General features: G+C 37.0%; 1 protein-coding gene across 1 annotated transcript in view; it reads right to left on the bottom strand.

The window, feature by feature from the left end:
- Positions 1-23492, bottom strand: part of LOC149285080 (diacylglycerol kinase theta-like) — an 85141-nt gene that overhangs the window by 15943 nt on the left and 45706 nt on the right. Inside the window, exons 6-17 of the mRNA XM_089495864.1 lie at positions 20864-21017; positions 17676-17744; positions 14458-14558; positions 14154-14371; positions 12183-12273; positions 12044-12098; positions 11163-11224; positions 10900-11050; positions 9640-9678; positions 8395-8510; positions 4299-4450; positions 624-772 (exon numbers count right to left, since the gene is read on the bottom strand). Of these exons, the coding sequence (XP_089351990.1) occupies positions 624-772; positions 4299-4450; positions 8395-8510; positions 9640-9678; positions 10900-11050; positions 11163-11224; positions 12044-12098; positions 12183-12273; positions 14154-14371; positions 14458-14558; positions 17676-17744; positions 20864-21017 (1357 nt within the window). The remainder of the gene's footprint in view (positions 1-623; positions 773-4298; positions 4451-8394; positions 8511-9639; positions 9679-10899; positions 11051-11162; positions 11225-12043; positions 12099-12182; positions 12274-14153; positions 14372-14457; positions 14559-17675; positions 17745-20863; positions 21018-23492) is intronic.

The raw sequence follows: 23492 nt of genomic DNA on the forward strand, positions 1-23492 counted from the left end.
GGTTATGTATATAAAGTAGTGTTATTTTCATTACAACCAATAGAATATTCCTAAAGAATGGAACATTCTTTAGTTTTCTATCATGATAACACTTTTCAATCTAGAATCACTTTTTATATGGAACGCCTCTGGAATTCTACTATAACTGCGTTCCTTCTAACACTAGAATTTAGAATTGCACAGCATAAAAGAGCGAAGGCATTACACTACATTGAGTGGTCCATCACAATCCAAAAACCTGTGCATGGCGTAAGACTGTGTACTGTCCTTTAGAACAGTTTTAAGGATATCACTATCATGTTCACTTACATTTCTTTCCTGTTTTTGACTCTTTACCCAACTACTGCGAGGTTATAAATAAAGGTTACAAGGTATAGATACTTGTGAAATGTACAGCTAGTATTGTTCTTATTTTGTTGGTCTTGGCACTTGCAGACAATCATGATAGAACCTTAACAAGCAACAATTTGCACTTTGCATGTCAAATATACTTTATGTTGCATTGGAACCTTTGAGACATATAGAATAGGAAAACATTAACCTTCTTTTAAGTGTGGAAAGAAGCAGAAATTTTATTTTTCCAAACAAATGCACTTGTTACAGAGTTGTATTCATGAGTTTACCTGTTCCCAGTGGCAAGACAGCTATAGACGGCTCTGTGCACACTAACTTGTGCCGTATCTCCTCTAACGCACCAAGAACCCATCCAACTGTACCATCGCCGCCACAAACAAGCACTCGGAAGTAAGGGACCTGAGCGAATGTATGGAATCTAAAATGAGTACAAGGAAACCAAGTTTACTGGAATGATATATCACAGTTTAAACAAACAAGTGGATCATGCATTTTAAAGGTAGCTTTAACTTCATGTTAAAGAGTGTTAATATCAGACTGTGTTAAACTTAATTAGTTCTGACTTGTTCATTTGTTTTTCAATATAGTATCTTTTTACTCATGTGAACCTCATATGTCATGACACAGAATTTGCAGCCATCCTGCTAAGTCTTAATTCTTCCTCCCTGATCCAACAGTTCTTGCCACTGATTGGCTGCTTGAAGCTGTCAATCAGTGGCAGGGAAGTACTTCCATTGACCTCAATATTGTAAGCTTGCGAGCAGGGCTCTCTCCACCTAATGTATCAGTTTGTCTTAGTCTGTCAATTCTCGTCTTGTCATACCCCTTGAATATATGTATTGTATTAAGCGCTGCGCAAACTGCTGGCGCTATATAAATAAAAGATAATAATAATAAATCAAAAGGGGTAAATGCAATATAAATTGTGTAATATACTTTTGCACTGAAACCAAAAAAGTGAATGTAGTAATTCAAACTTTACTTTCAGGAAATTTAAATCTGTAATTTAATTGTCTCAGCAATGTATCAGATTATGAGGCTGATTTATGAACTATGAAATAAGTTCTAGCATGCCACAGAATGTATGGAATATTAAGGTCTGTCTGGGACCATATTAATATTCATCTGCCTTGGGGCCTTCAAATGGAAATCCCTGATGTAAAACATAAAGGAATCTTCTTTTTTTAGCAGCAATTTTCTTTAAACATTTTCATTTCACCCACACACTTGCTGACTCATCAAATTTAATGGAAAATGAAGTCCTTCCCATGTCGATCATCCACCTAGTAGCCATGGAAACAGTGAACACAAAAAAAACATTCCACCGGAGCCCTGTAATGTACCTGCAGTCTGACCCCCTCCTCTCTATGTTATAAAAGAAGGGAGCTTTAAAGAGCTGACGTGTTTGCCAACTAACTTCTTATTCATTGTTCTATGCATTTCAAGCTATTATTTCATTTCATCTGTTTAGGAACATTCAACAAAGTTTTTAGACTCATTTTATTATAAGACAAAGATGACCAAAAATGCAGTTTTTAAACAATGATATGCATGAAGGAAAAAACTATCCAATCCCTAAAAGTAATGGTCCCCCTACTTACTACATCAACCATTTAACCAAATTGATAACCGAGTTAAATTATCACTAGACACACCTAGGCATAATTACTGTTGAATCTACACCTACTATGGTGAATTTAACCCTTTTATAACAGTATTAGAAAATGTAATTCACTGTACTTCTTAATGCTCAAACCCGCCTCAGAAATATGTAATCACATAAACATTTGCCTCCTTTGTATTTTTTTAGGGTATGCTAAAAATTGTCATGTGACACAAAATTAGTACTGAGGATTTTTCCATTGAGACTAAAATGTTTCTGATTTATTTAAATTTGATTAAACCTACAGAGGAAAGAATAAAATGCCTTGTTAGGGTTTATTTGCTTAACATGTTAGAGAGGATAATCAACGTTTAGTCTACGTCGCGCAGCACATTTACAGCTCCACTTATGTTCCAGTCAGTATGACTGTATTCAATATTAATGTGTTGGTATAGGCACTTAAATCAGCCAGGCAGAAAATGGGGTAATGTAAATAAAAATACTTAAAAATGTAATCTTAGTGCATACATAACAAACACAAAAAAAACCAAATACAAATTCTATACAAATGATATTGCGTTACAACGCGTTTCGCCATAACAGCATTTCTGGGTCAATAGCAAATAAGATTATTTAACCCTGTAGTAAGAAGGAGGAAGATCCTATAGTAGTTTGTGAAAGTTAGTGATGTTCTTATTTTAATGAAGTTCTACCTCTATAATTAAAATAAGAACATCGCTAACTTTTACAAACTACATTAATCATCAGTGTACCCCGGGGCACACCAGGTTGCTTCAGCGCCTTTGTTACTCTTGAAATAAGGCAATACTATATCAATACATTGAATCTACCTTTAGCATCACCATATCCCCTGTTGGACATGGAATAAAGTAAGCATACATCTATTTTAAGTCTCTACGCAATGTTTCTGGATTTACCAACGGGAGACAAACTATCACATGAAAGTTCTTTTTCATTTTAGAGATAACAATACGCTACCTCCAGAGCGTATACACCTGCATTCAACAAGTAAGTCCACTTAAGGACCATTACTTTCCCCCATACAGATCTCAAAGTAAACTTCTGAATGTAAATGTTTAGCCTTCACATCCAATGTTTGACTGTCCCTACCAATAACATTGCCCTACTTCTGATTCTTTGCAATATACACCCTGAATTATAAAGAAGTTAGGATCTTGCTCGCCATAAGTGGTGTCCTCTGTTATCTCCTGCACATTTTTCCACATATACTTTTTACAGTATCAACTCACTCTTTATCCAGGTAATATGTTTGTCATAGTTCATTGTTTGTGGCAGCATAGATTTAACAACGTGAATATTTATATACCAACAAACGACATGTATGTCATGTTAATGGACATATTTACCCTGCAGCGTGAATATGTGTATACTTATTGCATATTGTACCCACTTTGTCAAATGTATTTGTTGAATTTACGCAACCCATACATATAAAAGGCGTCCCTGTTGTACTTTAAAGTTGACATGCCAAAAACAATCACCTTCCCATTGACATCATTTTATATTTTATAAATAAAATTGTGTTACTTTTTTGGTAGTGAAATCTCACTACCATGTATTTACATTTTGAAGCAAGTTTTCTTTCCTCTTAATGCCCCCCCCCCTCGTATCTCCTTCTCTTCCTCAGTCTTACTACAGGGTTAAATAATCCAATCTGCTAGTGTCTTCTGAAATTTACGGTGAAATACGTCAGGTGCATAGTAACACATGTCCTTAATAAAATTACACAATAGGTGTCTCATTAACTAGCAATATCATTTGTATAGCATTTGTATACATTTTTTATGATGGTTGTTATGTATGTACATTTTTAAGTATTTTTTTTTATATTACCCTTTTTTCTCTATGACTGATTTAAGCTCTCACACCGACATTAAGTACCGAATGACTGTATTCCTTTGCAGAAAATAAAAGTAAAAAAGCAAAACAAAAACTTACATGCTACCTAATAATAAATAATTTACTCACAAATCACACAATCATTATCTGATAAAAAATGTCCACTACTAGACAGTAGAGGGCCTTTAAGTGTAACTGGACATTTACATTTAATGATTTAGTTGGTTTCCAAAATGTAAACTCGTAATCCTAATTGTATGAGAAGAAAATTTGAATCTCTTTTGACTTTAGAGGCCCGCAGTTGACAATGGAGAACTTTGCCCACACAAAATCCCTATTTTCCAGCAATTTTAGCAAATATTAACAAACCTTTTACACAAGATCCTTTTTTGAAATGTAAATATAGAACATTATTAAAAGCTCAGTGTAAATAAATGTTACTTGAACACAAAAAACCTACCCAGGCAGGGGACCCCCATTTGTTAATTCGAAAACTTGGTGTGGATTCAATAATTTACGGAAACTGTAGAGAAGATCACGGCCTTTAAGCCCCCCGCTTTTGGGATTCACAAACACAAGAAGAGGACAAGAGCTCTGGGGTAGTTTTTCATGCTGCAAACAAACAAAAACATATTAGATAAACCAAAAACTTAAAATTGTATATTTGTATTTTTGGTAAAAAATAAATAATATGCATTTACCTTCTCTAAAACTTACCTAGAACTGCTTCCTGTACTCGCAAGCCATATTTAATTAATAAAAAAACAGAAACATGTAGAGATTTAAATGTTGCGTTTTTATTGTTATTCCTATGTTAAATGTTAAATGTACTAATTCTACGGTACACATCACAGCTAAGGGGATACACTATTATTTTAACTGCATAGATATACCATATGCAGTTAAAACTTACCAACTTGGTTCTGTAAACATAGAAAAAAAAACAATTGAATTAAGACAAAATAATAAAAAAAAGTTATTTTTTAGTGTAGTATATGCCTACTTATAAAACATAAAAAATGTAGGATGCAATTTCATCGAATTTATATCACAATCAAAAAATTCAACAAGCTAAATAGAAAGAGAAAGAGAGTAATTAGCCAGGGTGTGGTTAATACAGGGTTTCCCACTACAGGTGAATCCCTTATTTATATGGGAACTTGAACATTATTATTATTATTATTTGCATCAAATGCAAAAAAAAAATTTCAAAAATATTTTAAATATTTAATTAATAATATTTAAATATTGAATATAATGTTTTCAGGCAGCCAAAGATTAGCCATTTGTATGTGTTCTAGCTCTGCTAGTTTAGCTCAATCTACTAGACAAACATCCCTATACTGCCTGTGGTAAACTATAGAATGGCTAAGTAATAATCACCCAGCCGCAACACTCTGACTAATGAAAGTCTATGGGGGGTGGACTTCATTAGCGTTACCATAAAGAGTCAGTTCAGTGTAGTGTTTGATCTGAGAAGATTCCTGCAAATATCACACGATTTACATCAGTAGCAGCTTCAAGGGCTGCATACAAAGGGATTTTATTGGAATAAAATTGGATGAAACAAGGTTTTTGCCAATGCTAACATACATTGTATTGTATACTCAAGGAGATTTTTCCCCAGGGGACTTTAAATACAACTACATTTAGTTAGTTATAACTATACATAAAAAAATTACTATACAGGCTGTGCATTTTATGGTGACATTGTTATGCTCTTAGGTACACAGTGTATCTGTCATTACTGACATTACATTGGCAAACAACAAGATGGCAGAATGGTGATGCACGCCAGCACAAGATTACAAACACAAAAATCACAAACACCATTGTGATGGCCGTGAAGCACTGTATCAGCATTATTTTGACTACAAGAAAGGCATTATTAGAAAGTCTACAATTGTAGAAGTCTATAATAAGAAAATGTATCCTTGAGCAATTAAAGGTTCTGAAATGGTAAAAAGAGGCAATAAGAATGACAGAGAACCCTTTCATGTTTATCCAGGCACCCTTATCATCCATAACTCTGCAAATCTACAAAGCAAATCTACAAATGAGACCTGTGTCAGAAGGTCGTAGATCACCATCTATAGTTTATACTACATATAAAGATGACATATACATTATGTGACGGAGCCCTCCATCACAGGGGCCACTGGAGAGGCCTGACTGCCAGCCTCCTCCCTATTGACTATGGGCCCTGACTTTGTAAAGACTTCTGTGGCTACCCCAGCAGTATATCATCCTATCACTTGCTGAGGGGATTATCTCCTGCAGACAGCCAGGATCTGCAAGCAGGGAGTGACCGCCATTGTTTTAGTTTAATATCAGACCCCCCCACCCCATGGTGCATTATTATGTTGTCCCCCCCCCAGTTCTATTACTACAGACATTTGGATCAACACAGTAGGGACACAATATGTATATAGGTTGAACTTGATGGACTTTGGTCTTTTTTCAACCTTATGAACTATGTTACTATGTTACTACCCCAGTCATCCCTGGAACTGATTTTGGTCAGTAATAGATAGTGGAGGTTGGGACCCTATTGTATTGTTAATCCCTTACTGCCCTTGTGGTCTCTGGGAGGCAGATTAAGGGGGCGGTTTGTATCCCAATATCTTGTTTAATGTTAATGTGTGTTTTGCTGGATATATCCAGTGCTGTGTGTGAAAAATAAATCAGTCTTAGTTTTTGGTTATACCCTACACTGAGTCTCGGCTAGTGACTGGGAAACCGGGGAAAGAGTGTATGTCAGAAGCTAAGGGAACACAAGTCAGCGGAGGTAGTCGGTCGGACTAGCCAGCGCCGTGACACATATATACATACATATACATGGATGAAATTGCATTCTTACAAGTGTTTCCTTCTTTTCTGGCCAATGGTGATTCCCCAAATATTTTTTTAATTCAACAATTATGTAAAATAATTAAATTAATAATAGCTATGCCTTTAATGAAACTAAAGTCCCTTCAGCTACCCATGATCATGGGCTCCCAATGCCAGTGCATACATGCACATGTGCACCATGCTGAAGTCAATAATGTTTGGAATATGGGGCACAAAATAATATCCACATATTAATTTAACCCACTCCACTGGAAAAAATGGCACAGACGTTAATGGGTATTTATAAAAACTAAGACTTGTGTTCTGGAAAACACACTGACTATAACTTTCTTTATAAATATCTCTATAATGTGTAATTAGCCTTTGTAATGCACAGCTGCAACTTAAATAAGCAACATGAAATTGTTGGGAGCATTGTGCATCAGTTAATGTTACCATAGAGTTATTAACTCCAGCTAAACCAGTTAATCTCTGTAATCATGTTAATTGTAGGGCTTTCAAAAACAAAAAATCTTAAGTAAAGAATAAAAAGGTATAGTTTTCATTTAAATGATTAATTTGTTTTATTGAGTAAGCAATCCCATTGCTATTTACGGAATCAGGTAGGGAGGCCCTTTTATCTTGCGGATGAACGTTTTTGGTAATATGTTTAAAGGTCTCAAATTACTTGCCTCAGTAATAGAGGACTGGGAATTGGGATCAATTACACTATTCATAGATTGCATCTGAAGTCCATGTCTCTTTTTTCTTTCATCCTCGTCTACCATGTAAAACATAATGTACTTCTTAATAAAAACGATAGTATTAGTTGCTCAATCTTTGCTCAGCATCAAGCCCAACATGTTTTTTCTCTCTCTCCTAAAAGCCAAATGTACCTCATGCGCTCCCCTAGTCGTGTGAAGCAGTAGATGGTGCTCCAAGTCAAAGGTCATAGAGGAAAACAGTTTTCCAATTTTCCTCTTCTAGAGCCACACTCTTCAAGTGAGGATATGCAGCCCCTTCCCTTCGTGACCAAAGCATAATGAGGGCTAGACCTTCTTGCCCCCCAAAGTCTAATGTGCACAGGATCTCCTCAGATGAAGACAGGTGGGACAATAAGTGCCCCTCAGACATGTGTTCATTAAGGAGACAAGTTAATGCGAGGGGGAAAAAAACCAGAAAAATACAAAAACAGAGTCACGTCATGCTTAGGGCACGTCAATACATATCTCAAGGATATAAAAACCACTAGATATTACTGTTTTATCTAAAGGTGACATTATCTAATACGCACAATATGCAAAAGGCAACAGCCTGAAATTTAGATAACAACGCTAGTGGGGGAAAACTCTGAATTCAATTATTTCAGTTTTGCATGTAGCATGACAACAATCTAAAATGTAACAATTACCTCAGAATATCTAGAAATACAATTTTGCACATAATCCCAGGAAGGTCATGAAAATATAACATCACATAACCCGGGGAATATTTCAATTATGCTTTATGCTTCTTGAAATTTTCCTCATTTAGGCCTTCTTTCATTTGTCATTATCAATTACAGTTAAGTATCACTAACATACACATTTTATATAACATTTAAAAAAAAAACAATCATAAAGACCAAATAATCACAGTAACCTGTTACATGAAGGTGTGTCAATGCACCGCACTAACTGGGTTAATCATACTCCAATCTGATGCCATAGGAAATCTGCACTCACCATAATCTGAGGAATAATTACACCGGTAAGGGGCTTGTTGTTCACAGTGGTGTCTTTCACAAGCATAAATATTCTTTCTGCTTCAGAAAAACAGGAGATTTGCAGCACAACCGCACCTGGAAGAGAACCAGACATTTTAAACAGATGGTAACGAGTGCATATTGGCAGCCAGATCCCAAGGCTCCGAGGACAGCTACTTTCATAAGCAACAAGACCCCTTTTTCAGGACAACCTAAGTCATTTGAGGATACAAAACAGAACAATCCAGAATACGGGGCATTACCAATTGCTGGGCAAGTGACAGTTAAATACAGTTGTCAAACTACCGAACTGGGACTTGTACTCCAATAGATGTTCAGGATTTATCTTAACTATACAAATTATATAGGAGCACAAGCAAGTTTAGGGTAGTTTTTCTCTACATTAAAACAAAACTAAAATGTTGTGGCTGTTATATCAACAAATTATTCTGTAGCCCCTGCTACTGAGAATAGTGGTCCACCATGCATAGAACCATTTGGATTGAACCAATAATTCAAACAGTGGTACTTGCATTCCTATTGTTTAATAACAAGTCAATTATCAATACATGTTTTATGTAACAACAACAATTTCATTACTAATAAAACGATTAGAGCTGCAAATTGTAGCATTATTGTTTAATTACTAGAGTTAAAAAATTAGACTCGTCCCCTGGCGGCTTCTTCCCTGGCAGCCTCTACTAAAACCAGAGTAGTGCCATTAACGACAGCCAATTGCAAGTATGCTAATAAATCATCAGTGTGCAGATAGCATACAAGTGAGCATACACGTTTTTATCAATGGAAACTTAGCTTCCACTACCTAGAATTGGAGTTATACGGAGCATGTGCAAGAAGCATATTGATGTATGCTTCCCTGCTTTCGTAGAAGCAGTGAGAGGGGGTAGCTGAATTACTCTAACTTTAATAACTAAAGAATACAAACATCTATCTGCATGCAATAAAATGTACTGGAGGTCATGCAAAATGAACTGAAATCTGTACCTAAAATTACAGTAGAGCTGGAGTTCTCCTTAAACTCTCCTTATTAACTTATACTTTAACATATCAATACTAATGATCTTAAAGGTGACGAATTAGTTGATGTGAGCGGGGAGCTTGTTACAGAAATTATGACAGAGCAAGAACGGAAAAGAAACTGCTACAGGGTGCTTTTCAAATTGCTGAAGGCTAAGAGACTGAAGAGATTACTCAAAAAACTTACCTTGAGGAGAATATGTAGGAATCACAGAAACCAGATGTTCTGCAAGAAAATAATAAGAATAAGCTCAAAAATTTCTGTAGTTTTATCAGGGACTAAGCTAACAAGAAAAGGAACTTCTTCTCTTTCTCTATCAATATGTTTTTTATGTTATTCTTCATGTAGTATTCTCCCTCTTTGTAATAGTACTATTAAATCTGTTGACGCTCTATTAAAAAAATTAAATAATAACAATAGTGTAATGTTACCCAGTCACAAATAAACATAATCAAAAAAGGAGTTTGGGGGAATCCAGACATTGGCGGATCGGGGGTGTCAATTGCATTTTTGCCCCACCAAGAGGGACAGCAGTTTGCCCCTAATTTTAAGGAGGTGAATTGCGTGATCTTGCGGTAGTAATGTGGCAGCTTACATTGGAGGCAAACTGCATTAAGGACAGGTTCAGGCTTCACAGGGTAAATGAGATATGAGTCCAGGTATGTTTGTGAGCATGACTATGTGTGTGTGTCTGGGTATGTTAGTGTGTGTGACTGTGTCTCTGGGTATGTTAGTGTGAGCGCCCCTCCTGACATCAGGCTCTGAATCTGCCCCTGAATCCAGGGAGGAAAGTATAGTAGTAGTCATTCACCCCCTGTTTCCTTTTCTGTCTAGAACAATCATTTAACCTCATTGTAGGACCGTACGGAAAATTATATACTTTAAATGTAAAAAATGAAAAGTGTAAAAACAAAACAAAGAAAAAAGTGTAAAAAAATGAAAAAAGTGTATACTTTGTATACTCTATAAACCCTAAGTAAATTGGCAGAAAAAGTTTTTTTCCCATTTATGTCCATTTTGTGTATACATACTAAGATTTAATACAAAATGAACAAAAATTAGAAACTATGCTAACCGTAGTGCCAATCTGCAGTCTGGCCCTGCTCACAAAAGGTCAATATAAGCAATATAACAAATATACAAAACCTATTTTGGCTGCTTTCCTAATACATGGTACTCACACAGCATGCACAACTTCTTTCGCTCTCAAAATTCAGGAACTCTACTGCGTCTATATCAATTTGTTTAAATTTGTTCATTTATATTTATTATACCCCGGCATACACTTTTATATATGGCACTATTAAATAAGCACGGTATAACAACAGTTAAAATAAAAAAAACTTAAAAATAAAACAAATATGTTTTAGCTAAAAGAACACAAAAGTGTTTTTTGGCACACATATATCTTACTTCACCATTAACACTGCAAGACAACTAAGTTACCTTTTATGTCTAGATTTTCTTTTAAGATATTTTTATATTCTTCAGCAGACATGAGAGGTGGTAAACCTCCAATCAGAATATGTATCTGAATGTCAAGCTTTTGTTTTTCTTCAATATAAAATCTTGTCTGGTTCATCTGACGTACTGAAGTCTAAAGGATGAGAAAAAAAAAGAAAACCTTACAACCTTAATAATCATTAAAAATATATTTATGAATGATTAGACAAAAAAAACAAAACATTGAAACCAAAATGTCTACTGACCTTTCTTATATCTTTAAGAACATCAAGAATTATTTCCTCTACCTGAAGGATTCTTCTCTGTACTATGAAAGTGCAAAAAAAAAAAAAAAAAAGTTTTCTTATTTATTTTAATTATCCTCATTACCTTGGAGCAACAACACTCCTGGGACTTCTCATGTATAAAAATAAGCATAACGAAACCTAAATGTAGAGCACCAGGAACTTACAACATAGGGAAACAAGCAGACAAAAGGACAATGTGAGTCGGTTAAAGCAGAGAAGGTCACACACTAGGCCAGGGGTGGCAAAGGACTCAGATCAAGATGTTTGAAAAACACCAAATATTTCCACAAATCTAAGCCAAAAACAGCTAGTATGTGTGGTTTTAACACAATCCATTTAATTCATTGTGACACCCCAGCCATCAAATGTACTTTAATGAATGTGTTAACTGCATGGTCCCTTTAAATTTTCATGGTGTCCCCCTTGCAAATATATGGGGGCATTCGGCACAATCTTCTCATATACATTTGCCCTTTTCCCCATCACCAGGAGATGTGTTCTGCCGACATATGTTCGGGTACACTGTGCAAATGGCTGGTACAATGGTGTCCTATAGAATCTTTCACATACTAGTAGGACTATTTGGACACCCAAGTTGGACAACCAACTGCTGTATAGAAGTGGCTACACGTTATTATTTTATTGTGTGTATCCTTAATCCTTGTTACAGAAATATGCCAAAGAGGAGCTCATTTCATGTTCATCTCCCCAATGGCAAAATCAAAAGAGAAACACAAAGGAGCTCTCAGGAAATTGGGATCACCAAATAGATTTTAAGAATTTTGTACCTGCAAAACCTGCAATTGTTTTGTTTCCTTTTAGTTGAATTAAAGCCTTACCTTGCTTGCTACCCATAAAAACTTCCACCAGTCTGAAGTTCTCCAGAAAGTCCTTCTAACAAAAACAAGGGTATTTATATAAGATAAATTAGAGGGCAGCAGGGAGAGCAAGGGAAAATTAAATAAAAATGGGAATTACCTGCTGACCAAGCTGCAGTAGAACTTCCTGAATGACATCAAGAACGGTGTTTTCCTTGGTAACTGGTATAGAAATATATGCTACACCAACTCTGAAATACAGATCACAACACCTTATTTGATCTTCATGAAGGTAATTGAACTTCAAGATGTTTATGAGTCGAAAATGAAATTACCCACAGACCTCCTCACATAGGAAACATTTTCAATTTGTGTTTGGGAAGGGAGTGGTTGGAAAATGAAGGAAGACCGAGAATTTCCTAGACAGAGAGCAGGAGGTAAAACCTAAATTGCTTATGAGAAGAGACTCTAACTCGTTAGGAGAGATGATGTTCAAATACAGATTACAGAGGACATAAGAAGCGCATAGATATACAGACAGAGAATAAATGCGAGGGGGTGTCATTCTTGAGGTCTCTAGTGTTAAAAGCACAAAATTCACTATGCAGACTGCTGGAAGCTAAAATAGGATTGATCTGATTGTGAAGTTGGTTCAGATGGTTAGAAGAATGCTGTACTTGTTCATTTTTGACATAATGAAAGCACTGAGTAATGTGTGGACAGACAAAGACGGTGAGAACAGTGGACTTGTTAAATAGAATACAAAGGGGAGCCAGTTACTGCTAGAAAGATATCTAGTTCTTGTTAGTTGGGTTAAATCTGAGCAATGTTGTGATGTATTATATATAAAATTATGTTTTTGTAACCAAAGCCTCTGAGTTCATTTATAGGTCCCATAACACTTACTAGGACTATGAAAAAATTAAGCAGAATATAATCTATCTTTCTAAAGGACACACTAAATATTTGTATTTCACAGACATAAAACATTCAGGTTAAAACAAGCACTCCACAAAACCTCCATACATAGTTTACCATAAATCCTCAAATGTTAGAGACAAATAAAGTGGCTCCCATAACCATTTTTTTATGGATCTACAGTATCTGTCTATTGAGTCATTCACACAACAACTAAGCCTATAGTAACCCAAACCTTAGGATCTGAAGGGCTGCAAACAGAGTAGGATGTTATTTTACGTCTGCTTGCACAAAGTCAAAATTTGGCTTGTTGGAGGCATTTGAGGAATAAATGCAAATCACAAACTCTGATCTCTAAGCACCCTTACTATAGTAAACACTGCATTGAAAATGAGTAGAAAGGGGATAGTAGGGGATAGTTTTCTATTGCCTTGTTGTGAAAGAAAATAAAAAAAGATCAATATCTGGTAAACAAAATTTCAGAAAAACACTTCCACCTAAAACTAGGAATGCACAGCGTAGAAGACTACGTATTCATTGTGCTAGCAGACCATATATAGATTTGGAGAAAAGTGGGAATGTCCTTGGATTGTTTTGTCATTTTCAATTATTCTCCACTGTAATGGTTAATTTTCATATGCTGCATTTACAAATGGGGCACAGAAATGAAAAACCTCTCTCTTAAACTGCTAACAAATGTATTGAGTATTTTATGTTGTACCTTCACATTATAATCTTAATGAAGCTTTAAAATTATATATTTATATGTGTTCCTGCAAAAGCCACAAAAATACTCATCTTCACTCACCACATCCTCTTTAAGGAAGGCTTCAGCATATGAGATCAATGCAGAAACAGCTTCCTGTTTTCATGCATGTGCTTTAATGTCAAAATGTTCAGCTTACTACAGGCATCCATGTATTTATGTTTGAAACAGTGAAATATATATATATAGAAAAAAACTCCTGTAAGCATAATTTACACTGAACAGATGTTCTGTTGTTATGTGTCTGTTATATGTATGTTTTCCTATAGTGTTAAAGCCTCCATCGGAGGCAGGTAGGTCTCCAGCTGCCATTAGGCTTCAAACCCCATGATCCTTGGCTGGTCTATGTCAATGGAAATATCAACCAAGGGTCAGTAGAACTGTAGTTCTGCAGCAGCTGGATCCTCAGCTTTTGGCTGTGTGTAGTGTGAAAGTATAATAGCCTACTTCATCCATCCAGGATAAACTTTAATGACTTCGCGGTCCTTTGGCTTTGCCTTGATGATCCACGCTTCCGCTTCTCTGAACACAGAACTGCCTTTGCTCTCCTCTGTCGCACCATTTCTGTTAATGATGTCATCACAGACTAGCGATTGCTGACTCAACATCTGAAGTTCATAGTCCTGTGGGTTGTCAGGAATGTAGTATGACCTCAGGGCTGCCTCCTGGAACAAAAGACCAAAAAAAAAATATTAATCCAAGCATTCAAATTACCCCTTTAGATATTTTTAAATATGTGCAACCAGCTTACCACAACTTCATCACTCTTTGTAATCCTTGGGACAGAGATTGTTCTAGGCTGGTTACGTTTGACTGCATCGAGGCCATCGTAAATCTTTAAACTTTGTTTGCCTGAAAGACAAATCTATTTCATTAACATTAAATATACAGTGCTAAAAATACTAACAAAAGTGTTTGCTATATGAAGGGATATTGCTATGGTATTGACGTGTATTTCCAGTTCTAGCTGCATTCCCAGCAAAAACAAAGTCCTGTCATTTAATATAAAACATTACATGGTATGCACCACCAACCCCATGGAAATTGGCAAATTGGAATATTATGTTAGATTCATAAAGAGCTGGTGTGTCTATGGGCCAAGATAGAATGTCCCTTAAAATATCTGTGCAAAATTTACATTCCATTTTACATTTACATTCCATATTAAGAAAACCAACTTGATATAATTGTGGTACACAGGACAGTACTAAGTAACCACATCTTAACTTTATATTCTGCAAGGCTATATACACTTAATTCTGTATTGTAGCCTAGTTTTATGAAACAAAAATCATGAGAAGCTTGTAAACTGAAAACATTTCCTAAAAACTTTAGTAATGCAAACATCATTTATGCAACAAATACTTTGTGGACAATGTTAACGTGAGAAGAACAGCCTTCTCCAGATTGTGTGGCAACTTGTCTTCTACTAACATGTGAAGACCTAGAAAGGAAATGGGGCAGGGTGGGTGACCTTTTTTTTTTAATCCAGTATGCGGTGTTCTATACAGGTGCCTGTTTTAACCCATACAGAACAAGCACACAGTGTACTATTTAGCCAATTTTTTTTAATTCTTGGGGTTTTTACGGTACTGCTATATAATAATCTATATGAATCAAACACAGGTCATTAAATTGCCAATCTAAGAATACACAAATCGCAAAGATTACAACTTGGTGGTGTACCACCAAACAACCTTTAGGTTCTCCTTCTGGCTGCAATTTCAACAGTCTACATTTAGCACAGCAGTGGAAATGATTTTACTTAAAGCCTCTACATATTTAATGATCACTTTGTAAAAGTAAACCACTAATTTACAAGCCATTACTGGTTTTTTTTCTCTCCAAAAAACCCCCAAACAATTATTAAGCATTTAGTTGAATTTCCTTTTGTTGCTGGATGCTAGCATAGAAAGAGAAGCCGAAGATAGCGAAAAAAGTTTTTGAGTCTAACGCTATGTATCTGCATTGCTAAATTATATAAGCTAAAAAGAAAAAAAATATATATCCTAGAGAGCTTCTTAAGAACACAATATATCCAAATGTTTTCCATTAAAATGCATTTAAATAAAAAATAAATCAAACCGCTTTAAGTTGCCAAAAGTAGTTACACAAACATCATTGGTCAGACATGGTAGTAAAATACAGTATGTACTATTTCCATTATAACTTTAAAGTTCAAAAATGAATTGTCAGATATCCTCACAAAAGAAAATATTAAAATAGTACTAAGGTATAAATTAAAATGTAATCTGCTGACAATCATATAAAATAAATAATTAAAAGTGATATATTGCTATACGGAAAGTACTTCCATATTAATTCAAGATATGGAAAGCTGAATGTTCCACTCTGGAAAGTCACTTTTTTGTGGTTATAATTAGAAATCTTTCTTGTAGGGCCATTGACTATGCTGAAAAGGATTTCCGGGCACACAAATGAGGTGGATTGTTCTAGGAAGAAAATACAAGATCTAAACCGTGTAGTTACCAGCCTTTCCTGTGCATGACAATTTCCAAATTACAGAGTTTCCTTCCCTTTTCTATGTCCATTTATAGGAACACAGCAGAGTAATAACCGCCATCGGTGTTTTCTAAGTGAAACTTATATTTTTGTAACTGTAGGAAATCCTGTCCTACTACAGGCTCTGTTTCGAAGACCCAGGCCGTAGGCATGACGATACTATAGTAAACAGTGCTTAGCTTCAACAAATTGATACAGTAAATATATATATATATATATATATATAATTTGTCAAACTAACCCAAAAAACTCTTTAATCTGCTCTATTCATGTTTTCCACTTGAGCAAGTTTCATGGAAAATATCATCCAAAGAGCTTTAAAGATGAAACTTTGTTTCAACACAAAGATTTCACTTCAGCAACTCAAAAGCTACAAATACGGTAAGTAAAAATATCAACCCCTACCTCCACCATGGGGTTTTCTCTTTTTACCCAAATCATGATGCAATTTCTGATGAAAATTAAAACATCTTCTTTGGTTTCAGCACTGATTGGATTTCGGTTTTCATACCCAATGAGATAACCCAAATCAAAATGTGTTTCGCATTCTCTTATTCTCAAATCCTATACAGCCTATCATTGAAGTTTAACTTCCATCACTACCTTGATCAGTTAATGAAAACAATTATTTAGGAAAGGGGGAGTTGAGTGTTCATTTCAATTAAGCATTCTCTTGATGGCTAGATTGTCTATACCAGGTGATATGACTATGTTCATAATGGTATTTGCTAAAGAAGAACATTAAAATAATACAATTAGTTGAAATTAAAAATTACCAAAAGACTTCCCTTGATTCACCAGCTATTACAAAACCTAATAACCCAAAAATAAATAAAAATACATTGATTCAAATATCGAAGGATTCTTTTATGTGCTTATCGACCAAGCTTTGAAGACCTGGTCATGACCAGCTGTTTCCTACGAGTTTCAACGAGTTTCATAAAGATACACTATGGCTCTAATGTTAATTAAGGGAGATAAGCAGCTCGAAGTAAGCTAGCTAGCCATAAATGACCTTCAAAAATCAATGCTGCTGCTTTGAGCGCTCCCATAAGAATGGGAAAATTAACATCCTCTGAATTCCTTGCTCACCATGCCTCTAGAAATTAAAAAAACTCTTGCCTCCGGGCAGTCCTTTATAGTCTCAGAGTCCTTTAAGTTAGAAGGGCAAAAAAAAAGATTTTGTCATCTATTTTGGTATTTAAGGACCAGTACAAAAATAAATCCATGATGCACCATACTTTGTAGAAGCCCTATATTTCTTGCAAGGGACAAAAATTGGGGACAAGGAAACATTACAAATGTATAGAGCTGATTCTAACTAATACATGTATTCATTTTAACACAAAAAATGCATTTGTAATGTAACACTTAGCTATCATACACATTAAGGTGCATATGAAGGCTGGAGTGTTACTTTAGTCCTTATAGTATTATGAGACTTACTTGAATCAGCGGATGTGGGTGTTTCTTTCACAGATCCCTGTGTTACTCCCTCAATTTCATTATCATCATCTGGAAAGATAAAGATCAGATTTTTGTAAGATGTAAAAAAAACAAAAACAAACAAAAAAAAAGGTTACCCTCAAAGACGTCAGAAACATGGGTCATTTCTGCATTGGTGATTGCTACCATGACTAATTTTGTAATACAAGGACTACAAACAGCATTTGTGACCTGAATATTATACGATCATCAGAGGTGATGATTCTGCCAATATTTCTTACACAGATTAAACATCAGATAGATGATTTTGATAATAGGTTATGTATGTGATTCTGAGACAAAAATATAATTATCTGCATAGACTCCCTGCTGACTGGTTCACTCACAGCGTTCTCTAAATTATTTTCTCCCAGCCTATTGCTTAAGACTGTGGAGATTTGGAAATTGCATTGTTTGGAGGGTAACGTCTGGTTGTGTCTGTACCACCACCCACTTACTGCGAGAGAGACAACAGAGTGCTGGCTATGACTTTTCTCCTGTCTCTATCTGGAATGCAGTTTCACCAGTTTTATAAACCACAGCGAGAGAGAGAAGTGTGCTACAGAAAACAAGATTTTCTATCTTTTTTTATATAGTGATGGACTTCTGCTGTCCTTGAGCAGCTTTAGAAAACTTCACAGACTATTAGTGTATTGCCGTTTAGGGTGGAACGTACCCACACACATCCATAGGCATTCCCATTATAAGCTGGCAACTGTTAGCAAACTATTTTTCTGCGTTGCATTCTAGTGCAATGTTACTGGAGATTAACGCAGCAACAGGTCATGAAGGTGTCTTTGAATGCATACTGGGTGATCACGACTACCCACACTCTCCCAGTACACATTACTGTGGGTAAGGCATCATATGTTGAACCCCTACCTCAAAAGACCACCATCTCAATAACCCTCTCATAATTTTAGCATGCCTTGTCTTCTTCTCCATGCCTCTCAATGCCTTTGGCCTCAGTGGTGGGTCAGCTATTGTTGCCCCCTGTGGGAAAGCTCCAGCCCAAGGAATCTAGCTTTTCTGCCCTGTCTTAAAGACATTGTGCTGATGCTATGCTGTTATATCTAAAACTGCTAGCATATTCTGGAAATGTAACAAGACCTTTTAGCTATTAGCTGTGATTTCAAGACGCATTTTTATTGGGAAACTTTCAAGACAAAAGTCCTCATATTACTTGTTGCTATAAACACCTGAGCCAGGAATTTTTTTTAGAGGGATTAGAAATTGTGCCTGTATTTATTGAGCCATGTGGTGTCATAAAAGACACTGTGTACTCCTTATGGGTATTTTTTATACCAAAGGCAGGCTTTGCCAAATACAGGGCGTATATTTTTCCACTTAGTTCTGAAAAGTGTAAAACTGAACACATCGGGCCAAAAAATATGTAAACATATGAACGTCTAACAATTCCACTGGTCTGGGGAAAACATTCATTGTTTATATATTGTAATAGACAGCGTTTACCATTGTACAAAGTTTTCCATCTTTTGCTGGCACCAAGACACGCTCTAAGTTCTTTTAAAGGTGCTGTTCCACCTACATTTGGGACATGCGCATTTTCAAAGTTGAACTTTGGCGTTTGGCGATCAACTGCCCATGCCCTATTTGGTACATCTTTGAGCCGGGCCATTTCAGTATGCCCAATAAAGCCATCAATTTTTGAAAACTAGACACCCCAGGGTATTTCAAATGCTAGTATTTCAACTCTTTCCATGCACCATATCTACCACCAGTCTTCACAGATCGATTTTTTTCACCTGTTTTAACAAATGACGGTCCTGGCACGTCATTTGTCGTAAACGACTTGTTTTTCCCGTGACGTGCCCGGACCGGCAATTGTCATCAAGGGGTTACTATGTAGTTGGTCCCCCCCTTTGCAGCTATAACAGCTTTTACTCTTCTAGAAAGGTTTTCCACAAGATTTCGGAGTGTTTCTGTGGAAATTTTTGCCCATTCTTCCAGCAGAGCATTTGTGAGGTCAGGCACTTATGTTGGATGAAAAGGCCTGGCTCACAATCTCCGTTCTAGTTCATCCTAAAGGCGTTAGATGGGGTGGGGGGCATTGTCCCTCCTCCACCAAACTATCCAGTTGGCACAGTGCAGTCAGGCAAGTAATGTTCTCCTGGCATCCGTCAAACCCAGGCTCACCCATCAGACTGCCAAACAGAGAAGTGTGATTCATCACTCCACAGAACACATTTCCACTGCTCCAGAGTCCAGTGGCGGTGTGCTTTACACCACTCAATTCGATGCTTGGCATGGTACTGAGGCTTGTATACAGCTCCTCAGCCATGGAAACCCATTCCATGAAGCTCCGGATGAACAGTTTTTGTGCTGATATTAATGCCAGTGGAAGTTTTTAACTCTTCAGCTATGGAATCGGCAAAGCGTTAGAGACTTTTACACACCATGCACCTCAGCACTCTGTGACCCCGCTCTATGAATTTACGTGGCCTTCTGCTTTGAGATGCTGCTATTCCTAAATGCTTCCAATAATACCACTTACATTTGACCGTGGAATATCTAGCTAGGATGACATTTTACAAACTGACTTATTGCAAAGAAGGCATCCTATCACAGTACCACGCTTAAATCCACTGACCTCTTCAGAACGATCTATTTTTTTCACAAATGTTTGTAAATAGGTTTGATTGAAACACCTGAATTCAATAATTAAGAGGTGTGTCTCAATACGTTTGTCCATTTCACATACGAGCGGTGGGGGAACCAGAACTAAAGACGCAGATAGAGAAATTCTGTAGGTGGTATTTATATATAAAACTGAGCAACTGTTAAACTACTTTGAGATATTACAGTAATGTCAACAACAAGCTTCAAAACTATGTGATGAGAGTGAATGTTCACCAGGAAGCAATAAGCTGGCCTGTATACAATGTGTGCAGAGGTGGTAAGAAAAGCAATTGAACAAAAAAAACTTTTAAAAGATCTTCTTGAACAATGGTGTTCACTGAGTTTCAAGAAAAGTAAAATAGAAGGTTAGGTAAATTTAAAATTCATTCATTTCAGTCTTCTACAAAGGAAAAAAACAGTGGTATGTTCAAGTGATAAAGATGAAAACTAATAATATGTAATGAGAAATATAAATAATCAGATTCAGAATGGTCAATATGCATACTTACCTTGATCAGTTTGGAGAGACTCGGATATTCTAAAGCAATGCATTTTGCTGAAGTTTCGTGAGTGTAAACGAACGCAATGTGGTGGAAGCATCATATTCCTTAGACGACCAAAGGTACAATCATGGTTCAGGACACTGAAGCATGCAGTGTGTGCCTACCAAAGAGAAAAAAAAAGATAAATGGTGTTCACAAATTGCCTTGAGAAATTAAAAACTTAGAGGCAGTACTCTTTAGTATGTTTTATTCTGTCTTAAATAACTGATTATGTTACTTTCTGTTTATCTAAAGGTACTGGAATGATGATAGTTTTTAGGCATCTCTATGATAACTTTTAGTTTTTTACTGTCAGTAATAAGATTAGCCAGATTGGAAATAAGAGGCCTATTGCTCTCCATTCATCCATAAAAACCCTAACAGTAATTGAAGAAAAAAATAAATATATATATATATATATTACTTCCTGATAATGCAACTATTATTTATTTCAAGTCTTAGTCCCACTAGAAGCTTTCTACACACGTTAATATCCCACTATGGAGATTTTGCTATGGAGTGTTTGAACATATTTCCAACCAATTCAATCCTACATGTGATTTATTAAATTAGGAATATTTAAGGTACACAGGACACAACACATAGATTTTGACACAAGTAATCTTGAACCATAAATTATCTCAGAAGCCCAGCAACATGCTGGTAAATAATCTGTTCAAAGCACAAAAGAAAGGCTATGGAAATATGTTAAAAGCTGTCTACAGTTTCATTTTGTTTGACGTTGCTTTACATAAATTAATGCATGTGACTAACCATATTTAATGGTAGCGCAGTGGCGGAACTACCGGGGTCGCAGGGGTCGCGACTGCGACCGGGCCCTGGAGTTCTGCCAGTCAGGGGGGCCCAAGGGGTGCCGAGCGGTTGCTGAAAACGACCTCTTGGCACCCCTTGGGCCTCCTGACTGACAGAACTCCAGGGCCATTCTGTCTCCTCTGCTCGCTGCCGCTTGCCTCAGCGCTGCCCCGACTGCACGCTGGCCGCTTTAAAATCATTTAAAAGCTTTAAAAGCCGCTTTAAAATCATTAAGCGGCCAGCGTGCCTGCACAGTGTCCTGTTCCGTGTGACTCCGGAGTTGGGGTAATAGGCAGAAGGGGAGCCATATTAAAAGGGGGGGCTGCATTGGGACAACAATTAAATGCAAAATGGGGGTGGCTAGGGGGTATAAGTACATAACAGGGTGGTTGGGGCACCACATAAATCAATACACAAAGGTGGGTGGCTGGGTTCAATATACATTATTGACATTAACAATGCAAAGGGAGGCATCAATACACAAGGGAGGGGGGCTGGCTGGGGACATCACATAAATTAATACACAGGGGTGTTGGGGCATAATGTACAAAGGGGGCTGGCTGGGGGCACAGATCCACGTGGGGCAATACACAAGGGGTATAATGTACAAAGGGGGCAGGCTGGGGGCACAAATCCACATGGGGCAATACACAAGGGTGTGGGGGGGAAATACATTAAAACCAAAGGGGGGGTGGCTGGGGCATCAATACACAAGGGGGGAAAACAAACAAACAGCAATCCAGTGTGGAAAGCATTTTGGATGTGGGTGTCAGTGTTGCAGAGCCTGTCCTGGTGTGTGTGTTTGGGTGTAGCTGTGGCAGAGCCTGTCCTGGTTTGTGTGTGTGTTTGGATGTCAGTGTGGCAGAGCCTGTCCTGGTGTCTGTGTGTTTGGCTGTCTGTGTGGCAGAGCCTGTCCTGGTGTGTGTGTGTGTGTGTGTATATATATATATATATATATATATATATATATATATATATATGTGTGTGTTTGGGTGTTGGTGTGGCAGAGCCTGTCCTGGTGTGTGTTTGGGTGTTGATGTGGCAGAGCCTGTCCTGGTGTCTGTGTGTTTGGCTGTCTGTGTGACAGGGCCTGTTCTGGTGTGTGTGTTTGACTGTCTGTGTGGCAGAGCCTGTCCTGGTGTGTGTTTGGGTGTTGATGTGGCAGAGCCTGTCCTGATGTCTGTGTGTTTGGCTGTCTGTGTGACAGGGCCTGTTCTGGTGTGTGTGTTTGACTGTCTGTGTGGCAGAGCCTGTCCTGGTGTGTGTGTCTGGGTGTCGGTGTGGCAGAGCCTGTCCTGGTCTGTGTGTTTGGGTGTCGGTGTTGCAGAGCTTGTACTGGTGTCAGGGTGGGCTGATTGGGGACAAAATTGGCTCACGCTGGGCTGTTTGGGAACAAAGTTGTCTCACTCTGGACTGTAATTTGTTAATGTTATCTTGGTGCTGGTCAGGTTCTATGTGGGCAGTGTGAACACCAGGGCTGGCTTTGGGGGTGTGCATCCTGTGATCTATGCCTGTAATTTAGGGGGTTTTATCTATACCTTTAATGCTTAGTTGTTATGTGATTTCCAGTTGATCTGTACCTGCAATGCTGGGTTTGTGTGTTATTCTGTTGATCTGTATCTGCTGTGCTATGTTTCCATACATTATTTATGTATACCTGCAAATACAGGGTTTGTATTTCTTATTCAGTTGATCTATACATGCATGTGTTGTTTATTTGATCTATACCTGAACTACAGGGAGTAAGTAAAACAGAGGTGTGGCTTAGTGAATGAGGGACAAA

The sequence above is a fragment of the Sceloporus occidentalis genome, unplaced genomic scaffold (assembly GCF_023333645.1).
Source record: "Sceloporus occidentalis isolate IW3139 unplaced genomic scaffold, rSceOcc1.0.p SCAF_85, whole genome shotgun sequence".
Lineage (NCBI taxonomy): Eukaryota > Metazoa > Chordata > Lepidosauria > Squamata > Phrynosomatidae > Sceloporus > Sceloporus occidentalis.